We start from the raw sequence: 23,190 nt of genomic DNA, 5'->3' as shown, positions 1-23,190 counted from the left end.
TGAAAGCCTAATATGGGTTCCTTTGCAAGTTATTTTTTTCTCTGTTGCTGCCCTTAACATTTTTTCTTTGTCATTGACTTTTGTCAGTTTTACTAATATATGCCTTAGAGAAGGTCTTTTGATATTGATGTAATTAGGACTTCTATTAGTTTCTTTCATGTGTAATTCCAGCTTCTTCCTCAGGTTTGGGTAGTTCTCAGCTATTATTTCTTTGAACAAACTTTCTGCTCCTTCTCCCCCTCTTATCCATATGGAACACCTATAGGCCTTATGTTGTATTTCCTAATTATTTCAGATATTTCTTCGAAAATTTTTTCATTACTTTTCAGTCTTAGTTCTCTCTTCTCCATCTGAAGTGTTTCTATATTTCCGTTCTCCAAACAGCTAATTCTGTCCTCCATAATATCAGCTCTGTTATTCAAGGACTAGAGATTTTTCTTGATTCATTGTATTTTTCATCTCCAACATTTTGGATTGGTTTTTATTTATAGTTCCAATCTCTTTTGTGAAGAATTCCCTCTGTCCATTAATTTTATTCCTGATTACATTGAACCATCTGTCTGAATTTTGTTGTAATTCACTGAGATTTTTGATGATAGCTATTTTGAATTCTCTGCCATTTAGATTGTGAATTTCCATGCCTTCAGGATTGATTTCTGAGTGCTTGCCATTTTCCTTCTGGTCTGGAATATTAATATACCTCCTCATATTATTTGATGGAGTGGGGTTTGTACCTTCACATATTGGTAGTATCTAGTCATAGATTACTGAGTGGGGGAGAAGGAGCTGTGTATTCTGAGCCTGCCGTCATCTCTAGAATCTGTGCCTGTCCTTTGTAATCTCACCGTATCAGACTTGGACCATGCTGACAGGGCCCATCTGTGATTGCCTGCTTGTGGCTGCTACTTTACTAACATATATGCATGCACTCTGGTGGGGGTCCCTTGTCCCATTGTCACATTTATAGTGGAAATGGAAGTATCCTTAATAAATGGTGCTCTATTGATCAGTTAGTTTTAAACATAACACAAGTTAAAAATAATATGATAAAGTGAGTAGAATATGTAGATGAGTTTCTTGCAGATCATGGGATAGTTTATACTGTTTTCAGCATAAAGCAATAATCGCAAAAGAAAAAAGAAAGATTTGGGTAAATATACATCTAAAGAGATAAAAATCACTTATGTTAAAACAGATACATTGACAATAAGCACATGAAAATGTGCTCAACATCAAGAATCATTAGGGAAATGCAAATCAAAACCACAGGGAGATACTACTTCATATGCATTAAAATGACTATTATCAAAAAAACCCAGAAAGTGACAAGTGTTGATGAGGGAGTGGAGAAATTAGAACCCTTGTGAATTGCTGGTGGGAATGTAAAATGGTGTTGCCATTGTGAAAAACAATATAGTATAGTGACTTCTTAAAATATTAATCGTGGAATTATCACATGATCCAGCAATTCCACCTCTGGGTGTATACCCAAAAGAATTGCAAGCAGGAACTTGAACAGATACTTGTACATCAACATTCATTGCATCATTATTGGCAATAGCCAAAATGTGAAAGCAACCCAACTGTCCATGAACAGATGAGTAGAGTAACAAAGTGTGATATATACTTACCGTGGAATATTATTCAGCCTGGGAAATGAAGGAAATTATGCTACAGCATGGATGAACTAGAGAACATTATGCTGAGTGAAATAAACCAGACATAAAAGGCAAATATTCTATGATTCCACTTATGTGAGGTACCTAGTGTAGTCAAATTCAGAGACAGAAAGAAGAATGGTAATTTGGAAAGAACTGGAGAAATGGCAAGTTGTTGTTTAAGAGGTACAGAGTTTCAGTTTGGGAAGATGAAAAAGTTCTGGAGGTGGATGGTGGTGATGCTTACAGAACAATGTGAAATGTACTTAATGTCACTGAATTATATGCTTGAAAATGGTTAAAACAGTAAGTTTTATGTTATGTATATTTTACCACAATAAATAAACACACACACATATACTTCCCCTGAAAAAAATTAAAATGTACACAATAAACTAGGGAAAATACTTTCTATGGGCATGCCAAATTATTAACATCCTTAAACTATAGTATGTAATCTATTTTTTAAAAATTTAACCCTTAACAGAAACACAAGCAAAGGAAATGAATTGATAAAATAGAAATGGCAAATAATCTTATAAAATGTTCAACTTCACTAGCAGATAAATGAAAATCTTGAAATAAGAATAAGATTTTATTCACCTCTTGTCTAATTAGTGAAGATCAAAAATCTGTAATATTCGCTGTTGACGTTGGTGGAGCGACTTGAACACTTCATATAGTGGATAAGAATAGCAATTTATTATAGCTTTTCTGGAAAGCAATTGGACAATATGTTTTGGGTCTTTAAAATGTCCATTCTCATTGATCAAGTCATGCCTCTACAGGAATTTATTCTAAGACAATTAGCAAATACGGAGACAAAAATGTTCCTTATGGCATTATCATAATAGTTAAAAACATTGTTAAATAAAACAATCCTAAAAATAATTAATGAAAATTTATTAAGATTATAGAGACAAAAATAACTAGAATAAAAAAGGAACAGTGTGCTAATTGTGGTAACTGTGGTAGTAGATTTATGGGTGATTTTTCTTGCAAGTTCTCTATGTTTGAAAATATTCTATACTGATCATGTATTAGTTTCATAATTTAAAAAGTGTTATTAAATAAAGAACATATTCTTTTATTTTTATTTTATTTCATCTCTCCCCCTGGCTTGTTATATTATGTTGGGGAACTATTGTGTTTATAGTCGAAGTGGAAAGATGGGAGAATGAAGAAACAGAAACCATTGAGTGGCTTAAGACAGGAGGGTCACAAGCCTGCTGAAGTGATGAAAGCTGGGGACAGAGCAGTTGCTGCTTGTGTGTCATCTCTCTGCTCTCAGAGACAAACTCAGTCGGCTTTAGTTTTCAAGATTCTGTCCTGAAAAGAACAAGCTGAGCTAACGTGTTAACAAAGATACAAGAGAATGTTGATTTTTTAAAAAGTCCATTTTGAACTTCTGAGCCTGTTTCCAATTCTTTTAATTTTTTCCCTCTAATTCTTTTGGTTTCTGTTTTTCCCCCTGCCGGCCAGTCCTCCACATCCTTCTTACCCATATGTTGATGTTTCGAGGAACTCTCAAAGATCTCGAGTCTCGTGATGGCTCTGGGTCTTGTATGTCCCCCTCAAGCTAAAACTGGAGCATGGAGTATGGCTGTCCAGCGTATGGGTTGACAACCCAGCCATGAGTTGCATTATAGATTTGGGTCATTCGTTCACTCATTCAACAATCATTAATTACTAGCTATCGGTTGGTGTTCAATCAGACGATGCAAACGTGCACAGCGGGTCTCTCTTTGATTAAGTTGCTGAGGATTTTGTAAGTCCCATGGTCAGTCTTCAAGTGCTTCTCACCTGGGGTCCACTTTCTTCCCTCCTAATTGTCTCCTTGGGCCTCTGCCCAAACTGATTGTCTCTTTTGAACCTCACTCTGCTTTAAATGGGTCATCTGCAGACTGTACTCGAGCTCTACTTCAATTCTGGAGGCCAGTCCTGCAACTGCCAAACAAAGAGCTCTTTTTTGTGGTCATAGTGTCTTGTCAAGTTAGGTTACTCTTTATTACATTCTCACTGCAAGCTGCAATTCAAACAGAGTATTTATCCAAGTAGAAAGAATTTTACAACCCCTATAGTGGTACTTTAGGTTAAAATTATAGCTGATTCATTTGCCCCTACATAAAATGATTCCCTTACCGCCAATAACTTCGATCTTATCAAGTACTCATTCAAAACCGTGCTTTCCTTCTCACTTTTCCCATCATCATGGCTTTTTCTCAGATGATCCTTCTGAATGTGAGCTGCTGTTCACGTTATCCTAGAAGAACAGAATTGGAGGCATCCGAACACACGGCAGCTAAAAGGAGCTGCTTCTGTGGATCACAATTAAACTAAGGGCTTGCCGTTCCCTCCTAAAACAAAATCCCTTACTGTTTTTTCAAAGCCAAAGGCCACAAGAGTTTTCTTAGGACATTCCTCAGTTAGTGTAGCACAGTGCCAGGTAGACCGCAGATGCCTACTATCGCCTGAATTACTTTAAGAGATAAGTTTAGAATATGAGAAAATGTCTAATACTAGAATGTTCTTTGAGATTGTTGCTTTTAAGGATAACCTGGCATTGTCGTGAAAATTTAGATGAACTAGATTTGAATCTTGTTTTTCTTCCTAAATATTTATTGTCTGACTTTAATAAATTATTTGATATCCAGGTCTCAGCATCCTGATGTCTAAAATAGTGGCAGTATTAATTATTGCTTGAGGTTTTATCTAGATGAGATGAGATAGTATTTCCAACATACTGCCTCATACATACTGTGCATACTCAGTTAACATTATTACTATTGTTACTACTCAAAGGGATTGCTCACATGCTCGTGTTAATTCCTTTCCTCATGAACGTTTTTCTTTTACACAGTAATCAAATGTGTTCATGGGTATGGAATGAGGTAGAAGTCATTCTGGTCTGGTCATCAGGAAATCTGAATTTTGGTTTAAACTCTAACAATAATTAGTTCCATCAGAGATGACTCTCATGTCATTTCTCTCACATGCGATTTCCTTCTCAGTAAAATTGCTGATTTCTCAAACTGTTTTAGTTACACTGATGACGATAGTATTTGCATATGTTTTAGAAACTGTTCTGCATATGTATTTTGCTCAAATTTTATCTTAGTTGTCTTTCTAATTCTTTTGTTTTGTTTTGTTTGTAAGGAAACTTAGCCCTGGGCTAATATCCACTGCCAATCCTTCTCTTTTTGCTGAGGAAGATTGGCCCTGAGCTAACGTCTGTGCCCATCTTCCTCTACTTTGTATGTGGGATCCTGCCACAGCATGGCTTGATAAGCGGTATGTAGGTCTGCACTGAACCCTGGGCCGTTGAAGTGGAGCATGTGAACTCAACTGCTATGCCATGGGGCCGGCCCCAATCTTAATCATTTTTCTAATTCTTGCTCTTCTCTTCTTGAAGTCTTTGGCTTCTGCACCCAAAAATCATATTCATGAACCACATAAATAAATTAACATAGAGAGTTACAGAGACCTTTTAAAAAACTTTACTGATATAGCATATTCCATATTATTTCCCCTCAATTAAAACGAAAAAGCTCTCAAACACATAATGTTTGCTTTTTCTCCTAAGCAAAACTCTTTTTGCTCCCATCATTATGACTTTTATGTTTCTGTTTCACTCTAAGTGTGAAACATCTTTTTCCCTCTATGGGGCTGTTTCAGGTGTTATTCAACTGGATTGAGTTTCTAAGACCAAATATAACCTTGTCCCTGCATAGCTCACTGTCCCCTAAATCCTGCTGTGTCTTCATGTTTCCTCCCTCAATATAATGGCACTTTCTGAAAAACGTTCTGAAACCACATACCCATGGGTTTCAGGCAATCCAGGTCTTTCCCACTTTGTGAAAGGGGGGCCACGTCATTCTAAGGAGCATTGCTCTCTGTAGAAACTTGAGCCTTAATTATTGCCGATTGCTTGTTTGGCTTGAGCTCAGTTCTGTGCTGTGCTCTGCCTGCTGTCCTTCTCTACATTGTGTCATTTTCATTTTCAGACCCACACCCACCTATTTGTCTTGCTTGCCAGCCATTAACTAGCCTGCTGCTATCTGTCCCAGACTGCTTCGCAGCTGTTATTTCCCTGCCAGGCTCAGATCTAGAAAGCCACTCTTGAATTCACCTGCCAGGCTCAGTCTGGGCCCTTGCCCAGGCTGAGGAGAAAGAACGGACAGGAATTAGATGGCCTGCCACATGCTATCAATGGTATCGAGTTCTCCTCATGTCCCAGCGTACCTTGAACTATCAATGCGAAGCTTTTATGCCTCAAACAAATACTATTGTTGGATCATCCGAGAGTTTGCATAATTTAAGAAGTATAAGAACATGTGTTCCACAGGTTTGACCAAAGCAACAGAATGAGGACTGCTAGGTCCTAGATAGTGAATAAAATACTGAGGCTCCCAAAAATTACTTACAATACCCTTGTTAATGCTTTGAACATTTTTAGAAAAATCTGGAAATCTGATAAATTCTGTTCTGGAGGGCTGAATTGTATGTCTCTAGGTATTTCTACAGGAAATTGTGTTCTATAAATGTAGAACTGTCTTCTTCCAAACTCAGTGTCTTCATTCATATTGTTCGGTCACGTGAAATGCTAATTTTTCTCTCCTCTATCTATGAAAACTGTCAACTCTCAAGGCACAGTTCAAGACCCCACCACTTCCATGAAGCCTCTGATTATTTCAGCCTTAGGATCATGAGAACGGTGCTCAATCTTGATAATCTGGGCTTTTGTCCAGGTTTTGCGACTTACCAATTAAGTGACTTTACAAGAGCCACTGTAGTCCTCATTCTCATTTTCTTCATGTGTATATTGAGAGTGATATTATCTCTGTGCAATTTGTAGGATTGTTATAAAGATCAAATGAGGTAATCCATAAAAGTGTTTGGTGAACTCTAATGATATAGAAATGCATGATAATATTTCCTCCAAATATACTTATTCTCTCTATTGTTTTTGGATGTACAGTTACAGAAAAACTCAGTAAGTATAAATCGGAAAAAAATATAATGAGAACTAACAGTGAAGACCCAGTCATTGCTCTGTGGTCTAGATATTGAATCCCCCAACAATCCTAGGAGGTAGGTAATATTTCCATTTTATAGATAAGGAAGCCGAAGCAAAAGGAGGTTAAGTAACCTGTCAAGAACACATAGCTAATGGGTCGTGGAGCCAGGGTTCTGACCCAGGCTGTCTCTGGAGCTTGCATTCTTGACCACTATTTCTTCTACCTTTCATAAAGCTCTGGGTGATGGAGGATATATGGTCCATTCCTTTAACCTTATCTATTCTTTTTTTTTTTTTGACATCTCCCTAAAACATACTATGGCCCTCATCAGCTTCTCCGCATCCTCTGGGAAATGAGGCTGAGCCACAATAGCGAGGCATCATACTTTGTTACTCTTTTTAATGACTGCTTCTTCAGATTGGGAACTGTTCCTTCACTGTGGCCTACGAGGTCCCCAAGGGTCACATCCCTGAGGCCAGGTCTCTGGCTACTCCATCAGGTAGTGGTGCTATGTGGCTTATCTCTTTCTGTCTTGTTTTCTTCTTGGTTGTGAGAGGTTCTGAAGTTTCTGAGATTCTCAAGGAGGCAAATACTCCATTATCAGGATTCCAGGCCTGGCCTTGAGGATCAAACGATTCAGAGAAGTTAACTTCCACGGAGCCCCTGGGTGAATGTCTAACCCACTCCAAGGAAGGCAGCTTCCCTTCTGTGGCATATTGGAGCTTTCCTAGAATTAAGACATAGCCTCTGCTAGAGACTTAACAAACCAATGTGGGTGGTATACAGGGGAACTCCCTAGGTGCCCTCCTAGACTGGGTGTGTGCCTGGCAGTGAGATTGTTTCACGAATGATCCCCCTGCTGACATCTCTGGTTGTTTTCTCTGTCTTGACGTGCTACCAACTTACTAAGCTCTTAGCCTTCTGTTCCAGCCAAGCCCTTAGCTGTCCTTTTATTCCCACAGGGCCTTGTCTGGGAGCTTCCCCTCTCTTGGAGAGTTTTATTTCCTAAAATGAATTGTCTCTTTTTCCAAGACCCATCTGAGAAGATTGTGGCTAGATTTTTTGTTTGTTTTCATAGCCTTTTCCAACCACCTGGGTCCAACATTGCTAAAGGGATTCCAGCCTCCTGTGGGCCAAACAGCTTCTGCTTCCTCAGATATAACTGAAGAGTTAAAGATGCAATAGCTTCCTTCCAGGGCCTGCAAATATATGCTTCCATGCTGCAGGGTCAGCCCTGCCAGGTGAATGAAGGGGATGTACTTTTATAGATGCAGGTTAGGTCATTAATTGTCCAGAGAGCCCCAGCCTTGTCTTCAAGTGCATTTGATAGGATTGTCAGCAATTGTCCTACTGCAGATATAGCCATATAACGAAATGCAGCAGGCCTTGTGCATCACATAAAGTCATCCCTACTGTCATAAACAATCCTGAAATCTCAGTGGCTTAAAACCACATGGGTTGATTTCTTCCTTCTACTGCGTGTCCCATATGTTTCATGTTCATTGCGGGTGATCTGGATATTCTAGGTAGTGTTGTCGTCATTTCACTGGATGATGAATATTCCCTCTCAATATAATCACCACATCAGAGGAGAGAGAGTCACACCAGCGCTGACTCTTTACACGTTCACCTACAAGTGACATATGTCACTTTTACCCGCGTACCATTTCTTAGAATTACTCTGAGGCACCTTGTAGTACTAGTAACCTTAGAAAGACTTTGAAAAGCAAATAATATGCAAATTATCGCTGTTCACCAAGAAAAAAGTGATTTAATTTACTCTCTGCATTTGAAGCATTGCAAGGGATTATATTGGTTCAGAAAACTGCAAAAGAAAATGGAAGAGAATTTTCGAAAATAGGAAGCATTTTGCTAAAAATTTTCAGAATGTTGAGTCTGTTTTGTGTAGAATACATGTATTTCATGTTTATAGAAAAGGTCAAAATTCTAACAGTAGAGGCATAATGAATAGACTATGGTGGCATATGGATGAAGTCTTCAATTTTGTCTCTCCATATTGCTTAAAAATTTTTTTACAGTGTTCATATGTTACTTGTGGAATCATAAAAGAGGAAGAAAATATATGGGATGCAGGAGGAAAGAAACTTGGTTTTTCCTCACTTTGTTAAATATGCCTTGACATATATTTAAAGCATGTCAATCTGAATGGGTACGCCTTAGCCTAGTTATCCCTAATTCCAGACTAGGTGTTGTCTCACCTACTTCTCTGAACAAGCAAAATACGCCTCCTGGTTCATAGTGTTAAGATTTTCTGATGAATATGCATAAGTAGCAACTTGTTTCTTAGGATATATGTAGCTTCAACTTTTCTAAATATGCCAAATTGTTCTTTAAAGCATTTGCATCAATTTACCCTTCCATCGGAAATATTTGGAGTTCCTGTTGCTCCATACTTCCCATAACCGTCAGTGTTGTCCTAATTTAAAATTTGTGCTATCTATCACATGTAAAAGAAAATTCATTGTGGTTTTAATTCACCTCTCCTCGATCACTGATAAGGTTGAACACTTTCTGTAAGTGTATTGGTCCCTTGTGTTTACTCTTCTGTGAAATGCTTGTTTATATCGTCTTTTTTTTTAAAACGAAAAGATTTGTCTTTGATTTGTAGGAATTATATAAGCATTTTGTATATTCATCCTTTTTCCGTTGCATGTGTGACATCTGTCATGTTGTGCCTTGTGTTTTCACTTTGTGGGGACATTTGATGAACAAAAGTTCTTAATTCTCATGTAGTGATACATATTTAACTTATCTTGTATGTTTTGTGTTCCTTGTATCTAGTTTAAGAAATATGTTGCTACCTCAAGGTCATTAAAATATCTTCTTTAATTTCAAAAGATTTTAAAGCTTTGTCTCTTACCTTTAAGTCTTAATCTCTCTGGAATCAATTTTTGTATATAGTGAGAAGTAGGTATCCAATTTCATTTTATTTTTCAATAAGGGTAATCAATTTTCCTTGCAAAAGGTACTCACTAGTTCATCCTTTTCTTAATGTATGCAGGGACAAATAGAAGTCCATATATGTGTGTGAGTCTTTTCTTGTGTTTCTTTGTTTTTCTATCTCTGCGCGAATGTTATACTCTCCTAATTTATATGGCTTTAATATACGTCTTGATATCTGTTAGCAAAGTTCCTCCCCTTTGTCTTCGACATCTGCAATGCCTTGGCTATTGTTGGCTGTTTGCTCTTCTTTATATGCTTTAGAATAAGTTTGTCAAGTTCTGTGAATGACTCTTGTGATTTTTACAGGATTGGATTCATAAACGACTGTAGGGGGCCCTGGTGGTCTAGTGGTTAAGATTCTGCACCATCACCACCAGGGTCCAGGTTCATTTCCCAGCCAAGGACCCCACCACCCATCTATTAGTCGTCATCCTGTGGCAGCTGTGTGTTGCTGTGATGCTGAAAGCTATGTCACGAGGATTTTAAATGCCTTCAGGGTCACACACGGTGGACAGGTTTCAGCAGAGCTTCCAGACTAAGACAGACTAGGAAGAAGGACCTGGCCATCCACTTCTGAAAAAAATTGCCCTGAAAACCCTATAAAACAGCAGCAGAGCATTGTCTGATAAAGTTCCAGAAGGGGAGAGGATGGCGCAAAAGCCCAGGCAGGGTTCTGCCCTGCCACTCACAGGGTCACTAGAAGTCGGAGTCCACTCAATGGCACTAACAATAAAATAGATTACTATATGAAAATTTAATTCTTGTGATATTTATTTCATCCAAGAACATAGTATATTTCTCCATTTGTTTTAGGTCTCTTAAATGTTATTCAATAAAACTATTTGTTTGTATTAGTAATGAATTTTTTAGATTTCTTCTTAAGTACTTCATAACTAGCATGTTTTATTTAGTTACATTTTTTGATTTGTTTATGTCATTGACTAAGTGGCATAGAGAAGTGTGACTGATTTTTGTTTATTGATTTTTGTGTCACTCAGATTAGGCTAAGTTATTCTGCAGTAATAATGCCAAAATTTCTAAAAAGTTCACTTAAATAATAAAAGTTTATTTCTCACACATGCTATGTGTCCAACAGGGTCAATAGGGAGAACTCTGACCTGTCTCCCAGCTGTGGAAAGAGGCTGACAGAGCAGCCACCATGTGGATGTGGCAGAGTGACGGAGAGGGTAAGCATAGTAAATCACACACTACTACTTGTAGCTTCATCCTGGTAGTGGCGCATGTCACTGCTCATCTTTCATTAGCTAAAGCAAGTCACGCGACACTCTGTAACTTGACATGCGCCTAGAAAAAAGAGAGCCCCCCAAATTGATGAACAGCATTAATTATACATACGTCTCTCCAGAACCTGTGTCAAATATTTGTCTTTAGATTGTGTAATCTGGAGAGCTATGTCACATTTGATAATCATTTCCTGTACTTGTCCTTTGGTATTTATTTTCCTTAAAATGTTGGACAGAGGGAGTGCCCATGTTCTACTCCTGATTTTAACAAAAGTGCAAATTATCATGAAGATTTTTATTATTATTCTTTAAGATGTTGGTTATTTTGTAAATGACATGTCCAGTTATAGAAATTTCCTTCTGTTTTCAGTTCTAAGTAAGTAGTTTTGGAACTAAATAAATAGATCCTTTATTAAGAATTTTGGTCCTAAATAAATCATGTAAAGTTTTTCCTTTAATCTATTTTTATGGTGAGTTGCATTAATACATATTTTTAATTTAAGCCAATTTTGCAATTCTGGAATAAACCCAACTTGATCAGGAGATTTAAGCTTTTTATGTATTTCTGGATTCAGTTTGTGTTTTTTTCAAAATTTGATTTTTTTGCATTTATGTACATGAATGTGATTGGTCTGCAATGTTTTTCCTCATGTTCTCCTGTCTGTTTTGTGTCTGCATGTTTATATCTATATCCACAGTTATCTATCTATGCATCTCAAGGTTATACTAGCCTCATAAAATAAGTTGGGAAATAATCTTATTCCATCTGCAAGAGTGTTTGTAAAAATTGGAATTATAGTTTTCCTACATGTATAGTATAATTGATTTGCACAAATGTCTGGGCCCATTATTTTCCTTGTGGGAATACATTTGCACAATATTTAATAAATAGAACTATTCATATTTTTTAAAATTAAAAAAATCTACTGTTCTTTTTTATCGGATGTATTTTGCATAAAGTGCACAGACCTTAAATGTACAGCTTGATGAACTTTTTCAAATGTGTCTACCTGTATAATCACAACTTATATCAAGATACAGAAATTTCCAGCACTTGTATAGGTTTCTATGAACCCATTCCCATGTGATCCTCTGTTTTAAAGAGACAGCACTATTCTGACTTCTATCACCATATTACCTTTGACTATACTTGAACTTTATATAAATGGAATCATACAGTATGTCCCTGGGGTGTCTGGCTTCTTTCACTCGCGACCATGTCTGTGAGGTTTATCCGTGCTGTTGCTTGTAGCTGTAGGTCATTTTTCTTTCGTTGTGCTACCTCCTTCCAGTGTATGAATACACCACAGTTTATTATGTATTTTGCAGTCGATGGACATTTGGGTTGTTTCCAGCTCTCTTTCTTCTTAAATCAGCCTAGGTTGGAGATTTTTTTAGGAATTTGCCCAGTTTGCCTAGGAATTCAAGTTTACTTCTCATAATATTGTCTACAGTATTTTCTTATATTTGTAGTCACATTGCATCTATAGTTTATGCCTCTATTTTCATATCTAGTGTTACTTTTTGTATGTACACTTTTTTTTTTCTGGATCAGTTATGCCAGAGGGCAGTCAATTTTAATAGTAAATCCAGGGATGCTAAAAATCCAAGAACGGGGAGGTACCCCTTGATTTTGTCCATCAATGGGAGCTAAGCCTCAACTGACTGAAAAACTAAGCCTTTTAGAGTAATCTTTTCCAGGATAATGAAAAAGAACTTGCTTATAGTTGTCTAACTCGAACACCATTTTCTTGACTTTTTCAAAACAGGGGAAGTCTGATTCAATGTGACATGATGTCTTTACAACTAGGAAAAGAAATTGCTAGCAACTGTCTGTGGTAGATTGCACAAGGTTCTCAAGTTCTTTGCATCCTGTATGTGCGCCCCTTTGTTGCAATGTAACTTTGCCATTCTCTCTTTGAAGAGTGGAGTCTGTTTCACAGCCCTTGAATCTGGGCTTGGTCCTGTGACTTGCTCTGGCCGATGCAACATTAGCGAATGCTATGCTAGCAGAGGCCTGAAATGTACCTGCTCATTAGGGCCTCCTATCTTATGTTGCTGGGAATTTTTCTGCCGCCCTCAGAAAGAGCCTGGGGTAGCCTTCTGACACTCAAGCCAACTGCTAGATGAGAGAGTAAGGCCAAGTCAGACCATCCCACCCCAGCCGAGCTGGTCCAGACCGGAAGAACTACCCAGTGAATCCACAGAAACATATGCAAAAAATAACAGCACACGGCCACTTACGTTATAACTAAACTTTCCTCCTGTACACTTTTACTTTTTTCCCTGTACTTATTTCTCAGGCATTTATAGGGGTGGTGGAACTGCTAGTGCCCAATTCATTTACCAGATGTGTCCTCAAGATTGATAGCACTGAATTGCAAAAGTTGAGGGATGTGTCAATCCATTGTCTGCCTTTGCAAATTACAGGCTGAGTTTCTGAATGTGGAGCAGAGTCGCTAATCTTAGATTGTCTATTTTGAGTCATGAGTTCCGACTACAAAGCAGGAGTTGTTAGGTAGTGGAAGAATTCTTATCCTCGGAATGGTGACCCAAAAGATACACGGAAGTACCACAATTAAAAATGAAAGTTATTCTTCGGATTCACAAGGCAGGAGGAGAAGCCAGCCATTAAGTAACTTCTTCAAAGACAAACATTAGTTACATGTTTTGTATCAGATCTGAACAATCCATTTATCTAATTCACTGTGTCCTATATATCTATTTCCAAACATTTTCCAAAATTCTCAAAAGTCCTTATATTAGCTGGTTTTACATTAAAATTTCTTTTTAAGAAAATTTGCCCTTGCAAGATTGTAATAATCAACAAGTACAGAATAGGATATTTTGACAAAAGGTGAAGGTTTCCTCCAGAAGCGCCTAGTTCTAATTGACGAAGTTGATATATAAAAGGATTGTTGTTTCCAGGTCTCTCATCAAGAGAAATTAAAGGAAATCTAAGTTACCTGAAATTAAAGGAAATTTGGGTTTGTCTCTAGCTGTCTTACTAACAAGAAACACCATCAAAACATTTCTCTCCTTTCTAAACATTTCTCTAAATATGATAACTTTAGGGAAAAAAACCACAGTTGGCTAGTTCTTTCCCAAACGAATTTTCCCTTTTTAAGTTATAAATGGGGGGCTAGGAGTATTAGTTGCTTTAGAATATTTCTCCTCTAGGATGAGGTAGCCCAGATGGTAGAAAAGAAAGAGTTTTGGGTGTCATGGAAACTATATAGAATTGACATCAAATACACATTTATAAATACATACATATTCATATCCAATGAGCAGCTTAAAAAGTCAGCCATTCTATTGCTTCTGCAGTTTAGTTAAAATCCCTAGGGGCCTGGCTGGTGGCGCTGCGGTTAAGCGCACATTCTGCTTTGGGGGCCCGGGGTTTGCCGGTTCAGATCCCGGGTGCACACGTGGCACTGCTTGGCAAGCCATGCTGTGGTAGGCGTCTCACATATAAAGTAGAGGAAGATGGGCACGAATGTTAGCTCAGGGCCAGTCTTCTTCAGCAAAAAGAGGAGGATTGGCAGCAGATGTTAGCTCAGGGCTAAGCTTCCTCAAAAAAAAAAAAAAAAATCCCTGATCTTCCAAATGCAACATTTAGAGATTACATCAGATGCTCCCCAGAGTCTAGAGAAGCCTGTGTATTTAGGAGAGGCTATCCTGAGGGAAGGAGGCAGTAAGACTGAATGGTCAACAGAAACTTCCATCCATGGACCAAACTTTTAGCGCATCAATATATTAAGATTTAGAATCTCACTTTGTATCCCAGAAAAGAGAAAGAACCCTGGAAATTGTTCATTGTGTTACTGTCTAACAGTAGCAGGTCATTTTGATGACGTGATTAAACGGATTGAGGTGCATGAAAGCGGGAAAGAGGAGGGGCGAAAAGGGGATTATCGGATAAGGTGTACTGCTACTTTAAAATTATGCATGCCTGGCCCCATCCTGGTCCCTCCCACTGCTCCAGGCACCTGCTGAAAACTTGGGGAGCTCAGTTCCAGGCGGGCCACCGAGCAGACTGCGCTCTGTGAGTTTCCGGTAACCAAGTGTTTGCTGTGCAGAACACTTTATTGGGCGCCCAAGTCTTCCTTGCAGCCATCCTGCTGCGGCGGCCTCTTTGCTAAGAGTCACCGGGGGTTGCTGCAGCGTTGCCAGGCAACGAGGGACAGTGAAGGCAACAACGGTCCTGTGAAGAGCCATTTGTCACATTGAGGGGACTGGTTGCAATGCAATAAAGAAATGGTAACTCAGCTTATTTATCAATACAATTACTTACACAGTATTAGGGGTCCATGTTTAACTGACAAATACCTAGTCATATGAGGAAACACACAAACGTTTGCTAAATACGAAAGCTTGGGACAGACAGATGGTGTTGGGTTTCTAATCAGCTTTACTGTGAGCTTAAAGTTGTTGCCCATGCTGGGATAAGGGGGCAAGGGCCAGCGTGCTCTGGCAGCTTTATTTCGGACATCAGCACATTCCCTCTGTGTTCCAGCACACGGTTCATGTGTAAAGGAAATCTATACAATTCTTTACCTTGTTAAGTAGAGTGGATAGTGCTAATTCCCTGGGGCGGAATAACAATCTGAAATTGCTGTGTGGTGAAATATATTAATAAAAACCTGTTTCTATATGTATCTATAAACCTGGTTGTCCGGTGGACTGTTAAAATGCTTGATTTGCCCCGTAAAATGCAGATATTTACTAAAATAGTTAAAATACTCTAGACAATGGACTTCAAAATGTTTTCTGAGAAGTTCGATAATGTTTCTTGGCAGGGGCTCAACTCCTCATGCTTAGGATGAACTTCGGGTTTAAAGATGGAGCAGGATTTTCTTGACACTCTGTTTTTGATTCTCAGACACCAGCTGCTACTCATGTCTTCGCCATTGCTAAGAACGCCTTTGGTACTACCTCAGTGTGAAAACGTGTCTGCGATTTCCCGAAAATGGAGATTCTCAGTGTTACTTAAAGCATCCTGCTTGAAAGTGTTGCTGGCGAGCGGCGTTGGCCCTATTATTTATTTAGGAAAGCTTTACTAGGAGGAGAATGCGTTTTTGTAAACATGAATTGCCTAGCTCTTTCACTGGGCTTCCGCTTCTCGTTTCACGTCATTGAAACATTGATCTTTGCTTATTTTGTTTCCATATCGTTGGCTCACTCACAAGGTCTTTTCCCAAGGCTGGAGAATGTGGGAGCTTTCAAGAAGGTTTCAATGGTGCCAACCCAAGCAACGTGTGGACTCCCAGACCGAAACACTTTTTGTCACAGTTCTGCCGAAAGTCTCCAGTTCTGCACCCAGCGATTTTGCATTCAGGACTGTCCACATCGATCTTCATCCCCGAACTTTACTGCCCTGCTCTCAGCAGGGTTCAGAGGCTGCATCACCGCAGACCAGCAGGATCTGCGTCCCAACTCCCATAGCAATTCGACAAGTTTTATTTTTGGAAATCACAAGAATTGCTTTTCTTCTCCTCCTCCTCCAACGCTGGCGGCATCGTTTACTTTAGCTGTGTGGTTGAAACCTGAGCAAGAGGGTGTAATGTAAGTAGTCGAGTGAGTGTCAGCTTTCTTAGGGTCCCGAAAGATCAGCCGTTGTGAAGACTATTGTAGCTCCAATTCCCAACTAGAAAGGAAAGCTAGTATTTGGAACTCACGCGATTGAAGACCGACTCCTATGTTCTTCTTTCCTATTCAAGTTTACACTCCAAACATTTTTTTCCTAAATTTAAAATTTTTATCTCCTTCCCGTGGATGAACTGAGCCCTCAGAAAAGAACAGGTTAAAATAGTTTCGTTGCAGGCAGACGTGTTGACACCTGACTCATTTTTTCCTAGTAGTTTAGCTAAACTTTTGGTCTTAGTCAAATCTTCAGAGGCTACACCAGGCTCAGGGTGAGTTTTAAGGCACAGGGACTAATAATACAAATAATTGATATTTTCAAAGTCTTGGTCTGGGTTTGTATAAGAGCCTGCCCCTATTACAGTATAAAATTTTCATCAGACAGCTAGCTCTCTGTGGGCTTAGAACTGTGTTTAATTCATCCCGATTTCCCCAAGAAGAGATGTCTGTTTGACTCATGGAAGATGCTCAGTATGAGTTGAGAAAACGAATAACACTCCATCTCGGAAAAGACAAAGCTTTTGGCCCTCTACCTTGTGGTATTTTCATCTTCCAGGTAGTTAGGAAATACATAGATAAGTATGAAAGATTCTCAAAAGCTTTTATGCCATTGATTTTCTGTGAGTTTGGAGTGTGGCGTCCTTAACATCATTTTTTGTTAGTTTATGTCATCACCTGTTTTTCATTCTCTAACAGTTTCTAAAGCTGATGTCTAGTGTGTTTCCCTTAAGCGTCTAGAGCCAATCTAGAAACTGGAATAAGTAGGACAATTTTGAAGCATTTTTGGCCTATCTTCCGTCTTCCTGTAGGGCTTGGTTCTTCCCCTTGTGACGTTTTCTTTGCGTAAGAGCATTGGCCAAATACCTAAAAACTTGTGAAACAAACCAGAAAAGTCTTATAATCTCATAAGCAAATATGACTTCAATGTCTTGGGTGTTTGGTTTTAATTTGCCAAGTAAAAGTTGGCATATTTTCATTTTGTTTTATTTGGAATGAAAATAATCACAAACCGTGATCCCTATTTCTATTTCTCTCCTAAAAGAAAATCCTGTTTTCTTACTATTTGAAATGTCAGTAAATCCAGGCTACTTGGTTTATGTAACTAGTGCCCAAAGTGACTCAAAAAATTGTTTCTCGACAAATATGGCTAGGATAAGATGTTTTTCCAGGGGTATGTCTCTACTAAATTCATCTTCTATTGGTATCATTTTGTATAAATAAGACAGAGGAGTATTTATAGAGGCAGTAGCACATGCTTTATGATTTGGAGAGTTCCATGCATCAAGGTCATTTTCATTCTCAAAACTAAAATACCTATGGGAATTGGGAGAATTTCGGGGTGTTTGCACTAGATAAGTAAAACAAACAGAACATGGATTATCCAATTATTGTTTATCCAGGAGCAGAATAAATCCAGTTCCTAAATATTTTGCTACCTGCCTTCCTCTCACATTCATTATCTACCAAAGCTAGTATGTTTACAAGCAAACAAAATAGCAAGGAAGATAATCAATAACATATTAAGAAATGCATTTTCAGTAAGCTTGGGGAAATAAGCCTGCATTTGATAAATACATTCTTGAGTAATGGTCAAATTCTAACTTGTAGATTTAAACTCAAGTAAAACGAATAGAGGCAAACTCCTCTTAGATTGTTTAAGACCTGGAGGCAGGGAATAAAGAGAAACTCTTTCATTCCATTGACTTAGAAATATCCAACTACCAAAGGGTTAAAAGAAATCACAGTAGAATTTCTATAAAACCTTATTTCTACTTTATGTAAACTTTTATGTCAACTAAACCTATTTGCCTAAATTAAAAATATTCTTGCTCTCAGAACTTTGTCACCAAATACATGTACAAAATATACAATGTCACCAAAACATGTACAATAAAATAGTCACTATTAAGTGTTTTCCAATCTTATTCTTACCTCTCAACTTGGGGAAAGAATAAGCGCAAGTGAGAAGGAATGATTTGTGAAAAATGTGCCCTTTAAGGAAAGTTTTAAAGCATCTTTAGTAATAATTCTTGGTTGGCTTAATCTTATCTTTGCCTCTTTGATGCTTTCTACTCAGTTTGATCACTAACTCATCATTTTTCGGGGATCTACAATATACTGGGCTATGCTTCTGTCCTCAGAAACTCATGATCTAATGAGAAGACGGATGGATTGGCCTTGTTACCAAGGCAGCACAGTGTGTTCAGTGAGCAGAAAGGAAGGCCTCTTCAGCAACCTTGAGTGGGGGGGTTCCAGGATCAGGCTTGATCATGGAAATGCCTGCTAAGTAGGAGGCAACGAGTTGGAGAGAGAGACCCAGGCTTCTCCAGTAACTGATGAAATTCTCCTTCTTTGGGTGTACCACCTTCTTGACTTCTTGTCTATGAGATGCAGGCTGATGAGCATCTTCAATAGCTAGTTATTTGGGGAGATGTTGATGGCTAATGTCAGTGGTATTTCTGTTTAACTGGCAGGTCTTTGGGAATAACCCCCTCAGAAGGCTACCAGAAAGCACTCATAATACTCTCTCTTCTGCTAAAAAGTTGAGTTGCTAGGTTGAAATGTGATAGAGAGGGATGGGGCTTAAGTTCATATCTGTTTCTCCTCATTGGGTACAGTGTGGTCAGAAACTGCAATGATATAGTTAACATAAAATAAAATAATTTCTATTAAACATAAATTCATATAGAAAGTGAAAAATGTTTAAAAAAATGCCATATGTCTGTTTAAAGGGATGGGAAAGGAGTACCACTGTGATAAGGATAGAAGAGACTTTTAAAAAAATAATTTGATAACTAGCCTGACACAAAACCTAGAAATTTTCTGAAAATTCTTCTATTTTATCAAAATATTGTTTCACTATGTTCTTAGAAGATTAGATAACCTTTCATCCAAGATCATTAACACTACTTCAGTGCCTCAGTTGGGCTGTGTAGTCATGGAGAGCTAGCCAGTCGTCCTACAGACGCTGGCTTTGGCTTCTGGCCAGTTGATGATGAGGTAAGTAAAGACTATCGTTGTCTATTCTCCATTTCATCATGGGAGTTAAATAGAGCGATTCTGACTCCAGGGCTAGCAGTTTAGAGCCTTCTATAGACACTAAATTCTCTTTACATTAAAAAAAAAAGAAAAAGATTTGCACTGGTAACTCAATACTCAAGCAGGATGTAGTGTATTGTGCCGCTTCCTATAAAAGAAATATAAGAGGAACTAATGAGCCAATAGGCTAAATGTTAGTTTTGCAGGATGATTCAACCACTTTAGTTTCCACCGTGAATCTCTAATAAAGGGTGTTGAGGTTCTGGGGAATATATTGCGAACAAGAACTCTATTTTTTATTGAAAGAAAAGGGCTTCTTGATTGCAATAAAGCTTGCTTTGAATGCATTGACCATCAGGCACTTATTCATAGTATACCCTTTGAGTGGAGTTTGCTGTCAGTTTTACACTGTAGCTGTACAATGCCTTAGCATGCCTTTTGGTTGGATGCTGACCTTTTCTTTTTTCTGGTTGCTTCCTAAGGTGTGTTATAGAAAAGACGGCGGATGGGCAGATTGTGTTCAAACTTACAATATCTGAGAAAGAGACCATGTTTTATTACCGCACAGTAAATGGTTTGCAGCCTCCAATAAAAGTAATGACACTGGGGAGAATTCTTGTGAAGAAATGGATTCATCTTAGTGTGCAGGTGAGTAAAATAAAAAATATTTAACATTTGGTTAAACACAAGGATCTGTCTTCCTTTCTTTCCTTTAAATAGCATCTTCCCACAAGATCTGAAGTGGTATCTTTTAGGTTTCAGGTATGTGTAAATGAAAACTAAAGAAAAACAATATTTAAATAACCTAATGATGTATCTCTTGACATATCAGCCTTTTTCCCATCAGACTTACTGTGAAAATTGCCACAGAAGCTTAGGACGATGCTCTTTAGAGAAATAATATCCTCAGGAAGTTTTTGTTTTCTTTGGTTAGTATAGATTGTTAAAAAATGTGTAAGGGCTCTTTTAGTACTAATTTTACTAGTCATGGATGTATTTAAGCCCCTTCCTGGTAGTTACAACTGTCTTTCACAGACAGCATCTGATGATGTGAATAAAATTTGGCTGTTGCGTTAAAATGTTGACCTCAGAACTAATGAACTTTACAGTTCAAACACTCAAAAGGTGTTATATTATTACTTTAGTTGTCAGCCACAGTTTGTATTAGCCATAAAAGCTGCTAAAGGCTGAAATAGCTGTAAGATGTCTGTATTTTGGTTCCTGGAAATACAGACAGTTTATTCTTTTGTTTCTTCAGGGTACTGGAATGGCCCGATGCAGCCAAAAGTCATTGTTGCCTTTCAAACCGGAGGTACTCTGTACCTCAGTTCCCAGAAGATGCTCTCAAGGAGAGAGCAATTGCACCCTTGTTCATTTTATGAAAATAGTCTTTTACTTCTCATACTTTTCTTCCAAACTGAAGCAAACAATGAGTAGACTTCCTTAGAGGGTCCCAAGAATTGTTATTTGGATTTTAAAGTCTATTTCAGGATTGAAATAGTTCTTGAAGATTTAAATACAATTTGTATAGCTCTTTATTTTGCCTGATTATAACTGTGAAATTCTGCCATATATTTGCATAGTAGCACATTAAAAGCCTTAGGAAGAACGTTTAAAATATAAATGCAGACAGGTAACAATGGCTGATTTCTTTGAGAAGGTATTCACAAAGTAACATTCAATCAGCATGTTATACCTTATCTACTCAGCTTTTTTTTTTGAAGAAGATTGGCTCTGAGCTAAAGTCCACCACCAATCCTCCTCTTTTTGCTGACGAAGATTGGCCCTGAACTAACATTTGTGCCAATCTTCCTGTATGTTGCATGTGGGATGCCTGTCACAGCATGGCTTGATGAGCGATGTGTAGGTCCATGCCTGGGATCTGAACTGGTGAACCCCGGGCCACCGAAGCAGAGCATGCAAACCTAACTGCTACACGACCAGGCTGGCCCTTCTACTCAGCTTTTAGTTAGGATAGGAGTTTAGCAAATGCATTTCGTAGGGACTGCCATTTCCATACTATCAGGCTTGAAAGGACCTACAAAAGGCTAGGTCATATGGATGTCAGCTCCTGTCTATAGTGCATCATGGTTTCAATCTGTTCCTGCTTACCTCTCATTTGTTAGTAGTTAGCAGGTAGCGAACTAATTTGTTCTGTATCTTGAAGTTTTCCATTCCACCCACGCACCAGTGCAACAGAATTGGGTCATAATGTCAAAACATGTGGAAATAGAAACTGCCAAAGAAAGGGAATCTGCAGAAGACGTGAAATAGACATGTTTGTTGCATATTTTTGTATCAACGATGATAAAAAAAGAATTCCTTTTACTTGCCTTTATTTTGCCGTATCTGTGAAACTGTGCCATGTTTTGGCAGGCGGTAGTACATTAAAAGCTTCACAAGAAAGTTTAAAATCCAAATGTGAAGAGGTAACCATGGCTGAATTATTCTCCAGGGAGTGAAATGCTCTTAGAGTGCCTATTGAAATCAACATTATCATTTCCATACATGTCAGATATGAGTCATTTCCTAGTTTAGGCAAAATTTCTTTATAAATCTTTAAATCTTCCCCTTCTTTTAAGAAAAGGTTGAAGTACTTAGGATTTAATGGGACTGCTTTATTTCAAAACTGTTTGACTAGCAAGAGAAAACTTGTCCTTTCAATTTGTGCACTTTTATTTATTTTTACATAAGATTTTTCCCGTTCTACATTTTACATTAAAACTACAGAACTAAATAGTCATAAAACAGAAAAACCCTGCAGATCGGTCATTTATTGCTCTGGCATTTATTGATAGATTTTGGAGGTACCCAGCCTTGTGAGAATCTGGATTCATTCAAATGAAATTTAAAGAGCAATTATTTACTCAAAATTGGAGATATGCATAGGGTTCCTTTAAACTGGACACCACTCTGAATGCATTTAAGATATTATGAAATTTGTAATAATTTATATTATAAATATTTAATAAGAAACACGCTTGTGCCTTAAAAGTTGTTATAGGGCCAGCCCAATGACGTAGTGGTTAAGTTCCCACACTCTGCTTCAGCAGCCTGGGTTCGCAGGTTTGGATGCTGGGTTCAGACATGGCACTGCTCATTAGGCCATGCTGTGGTGGCATCCCGTATACAAAATAGAAGAAGATTGGCACAGATGTTAGCTCAGGGCTTATCTTCCTCAGCAAAAGGAGGAGATTGGCAATGGATGTTAGCTCAGGGCCAGTCTTCCTCACACGCACAAAAAAAGTGGTTGTAAAAAGTAGTGGAAAGGGCAAGAGATGAGAAGTAGAGAAATATGATTCATTTATTGCTACTCTGTAGTCTTAACAAATTCATTTGACTCAGTTTCCTTCTTTATGAAGTAAGACGATTAGATGAACAAAATGAGGCTTCTTTGAATTCTACATAAAAAAGTAAGAGGAGTACAGAGGGAGGCACGATTTATTCAAGTATAGAAAGCTGTCGAGTTGTGTAGGGTCGTTTAGGCAGTAAGTGACAGAGCTAGCTCCATCATCTGACCATCAGGCTTGTCTTGTTTCCCCACGCTGTCTGGTATTTACACAGAACCATCTTTTTGGTAGATTTTATGGCCAAGATATGGATAAATGCAGCTTGTAACTCTTT

At 38.2% G+C, this 23,190-nt stretch overlaps 1 protein-coding gene across 1 annotated transcript in view; it reads left to right on the top strand.

The window, feature by feature from the left end:
• The first annotated feature begins 14,911 nt into the window (after nucleotides 1-14,911).
• The window catches only part of USH2A (usherin), a 743,449-nt gene continuing 735,170 nt past the window's right edge, over nucleotides 14,912-23,190 (top strand). The window contains exons 1-3 of the mRNA XM_070501449.1: nucleotides 14,912-15,144; nucleotides 15,767-16,449; nucleotides 20,049-20,214. Of these exons, the coding sequence (XP_070357550.1) occupies nucleotides 15,971-16,449; nucleotides 20,049-20,214 (645 nt within the window). The 5' untranslated portion in view covers nucleotides 14,912-15,144; nucleotides 15,767-15,970. The remainder of the gene's footprint in view (nucleotides 15,145-15,766; nucleotides 16,450-20,048; nucleotides 20,215-23,190) is intronic.

This window comes from Equus asinus, chromosome 30 (genome assembly GCF_041296235.1).
Source record: "Equus asinus isolate D_3611 breed Donkey chromosome 30, EquAss-T2T_v2, whole genome shotgun sequence".
Taxonomy (NCBI): Eukaryota; Metazoa; Chordata; class Mammalia; order Perissodactyla; family Equidae; genus Equus; species Equus asinus.
Note: the sequence above shows the minus strand (reverse complement) of the source record. Positions and strands in the feature narration are given on the sequence as shown.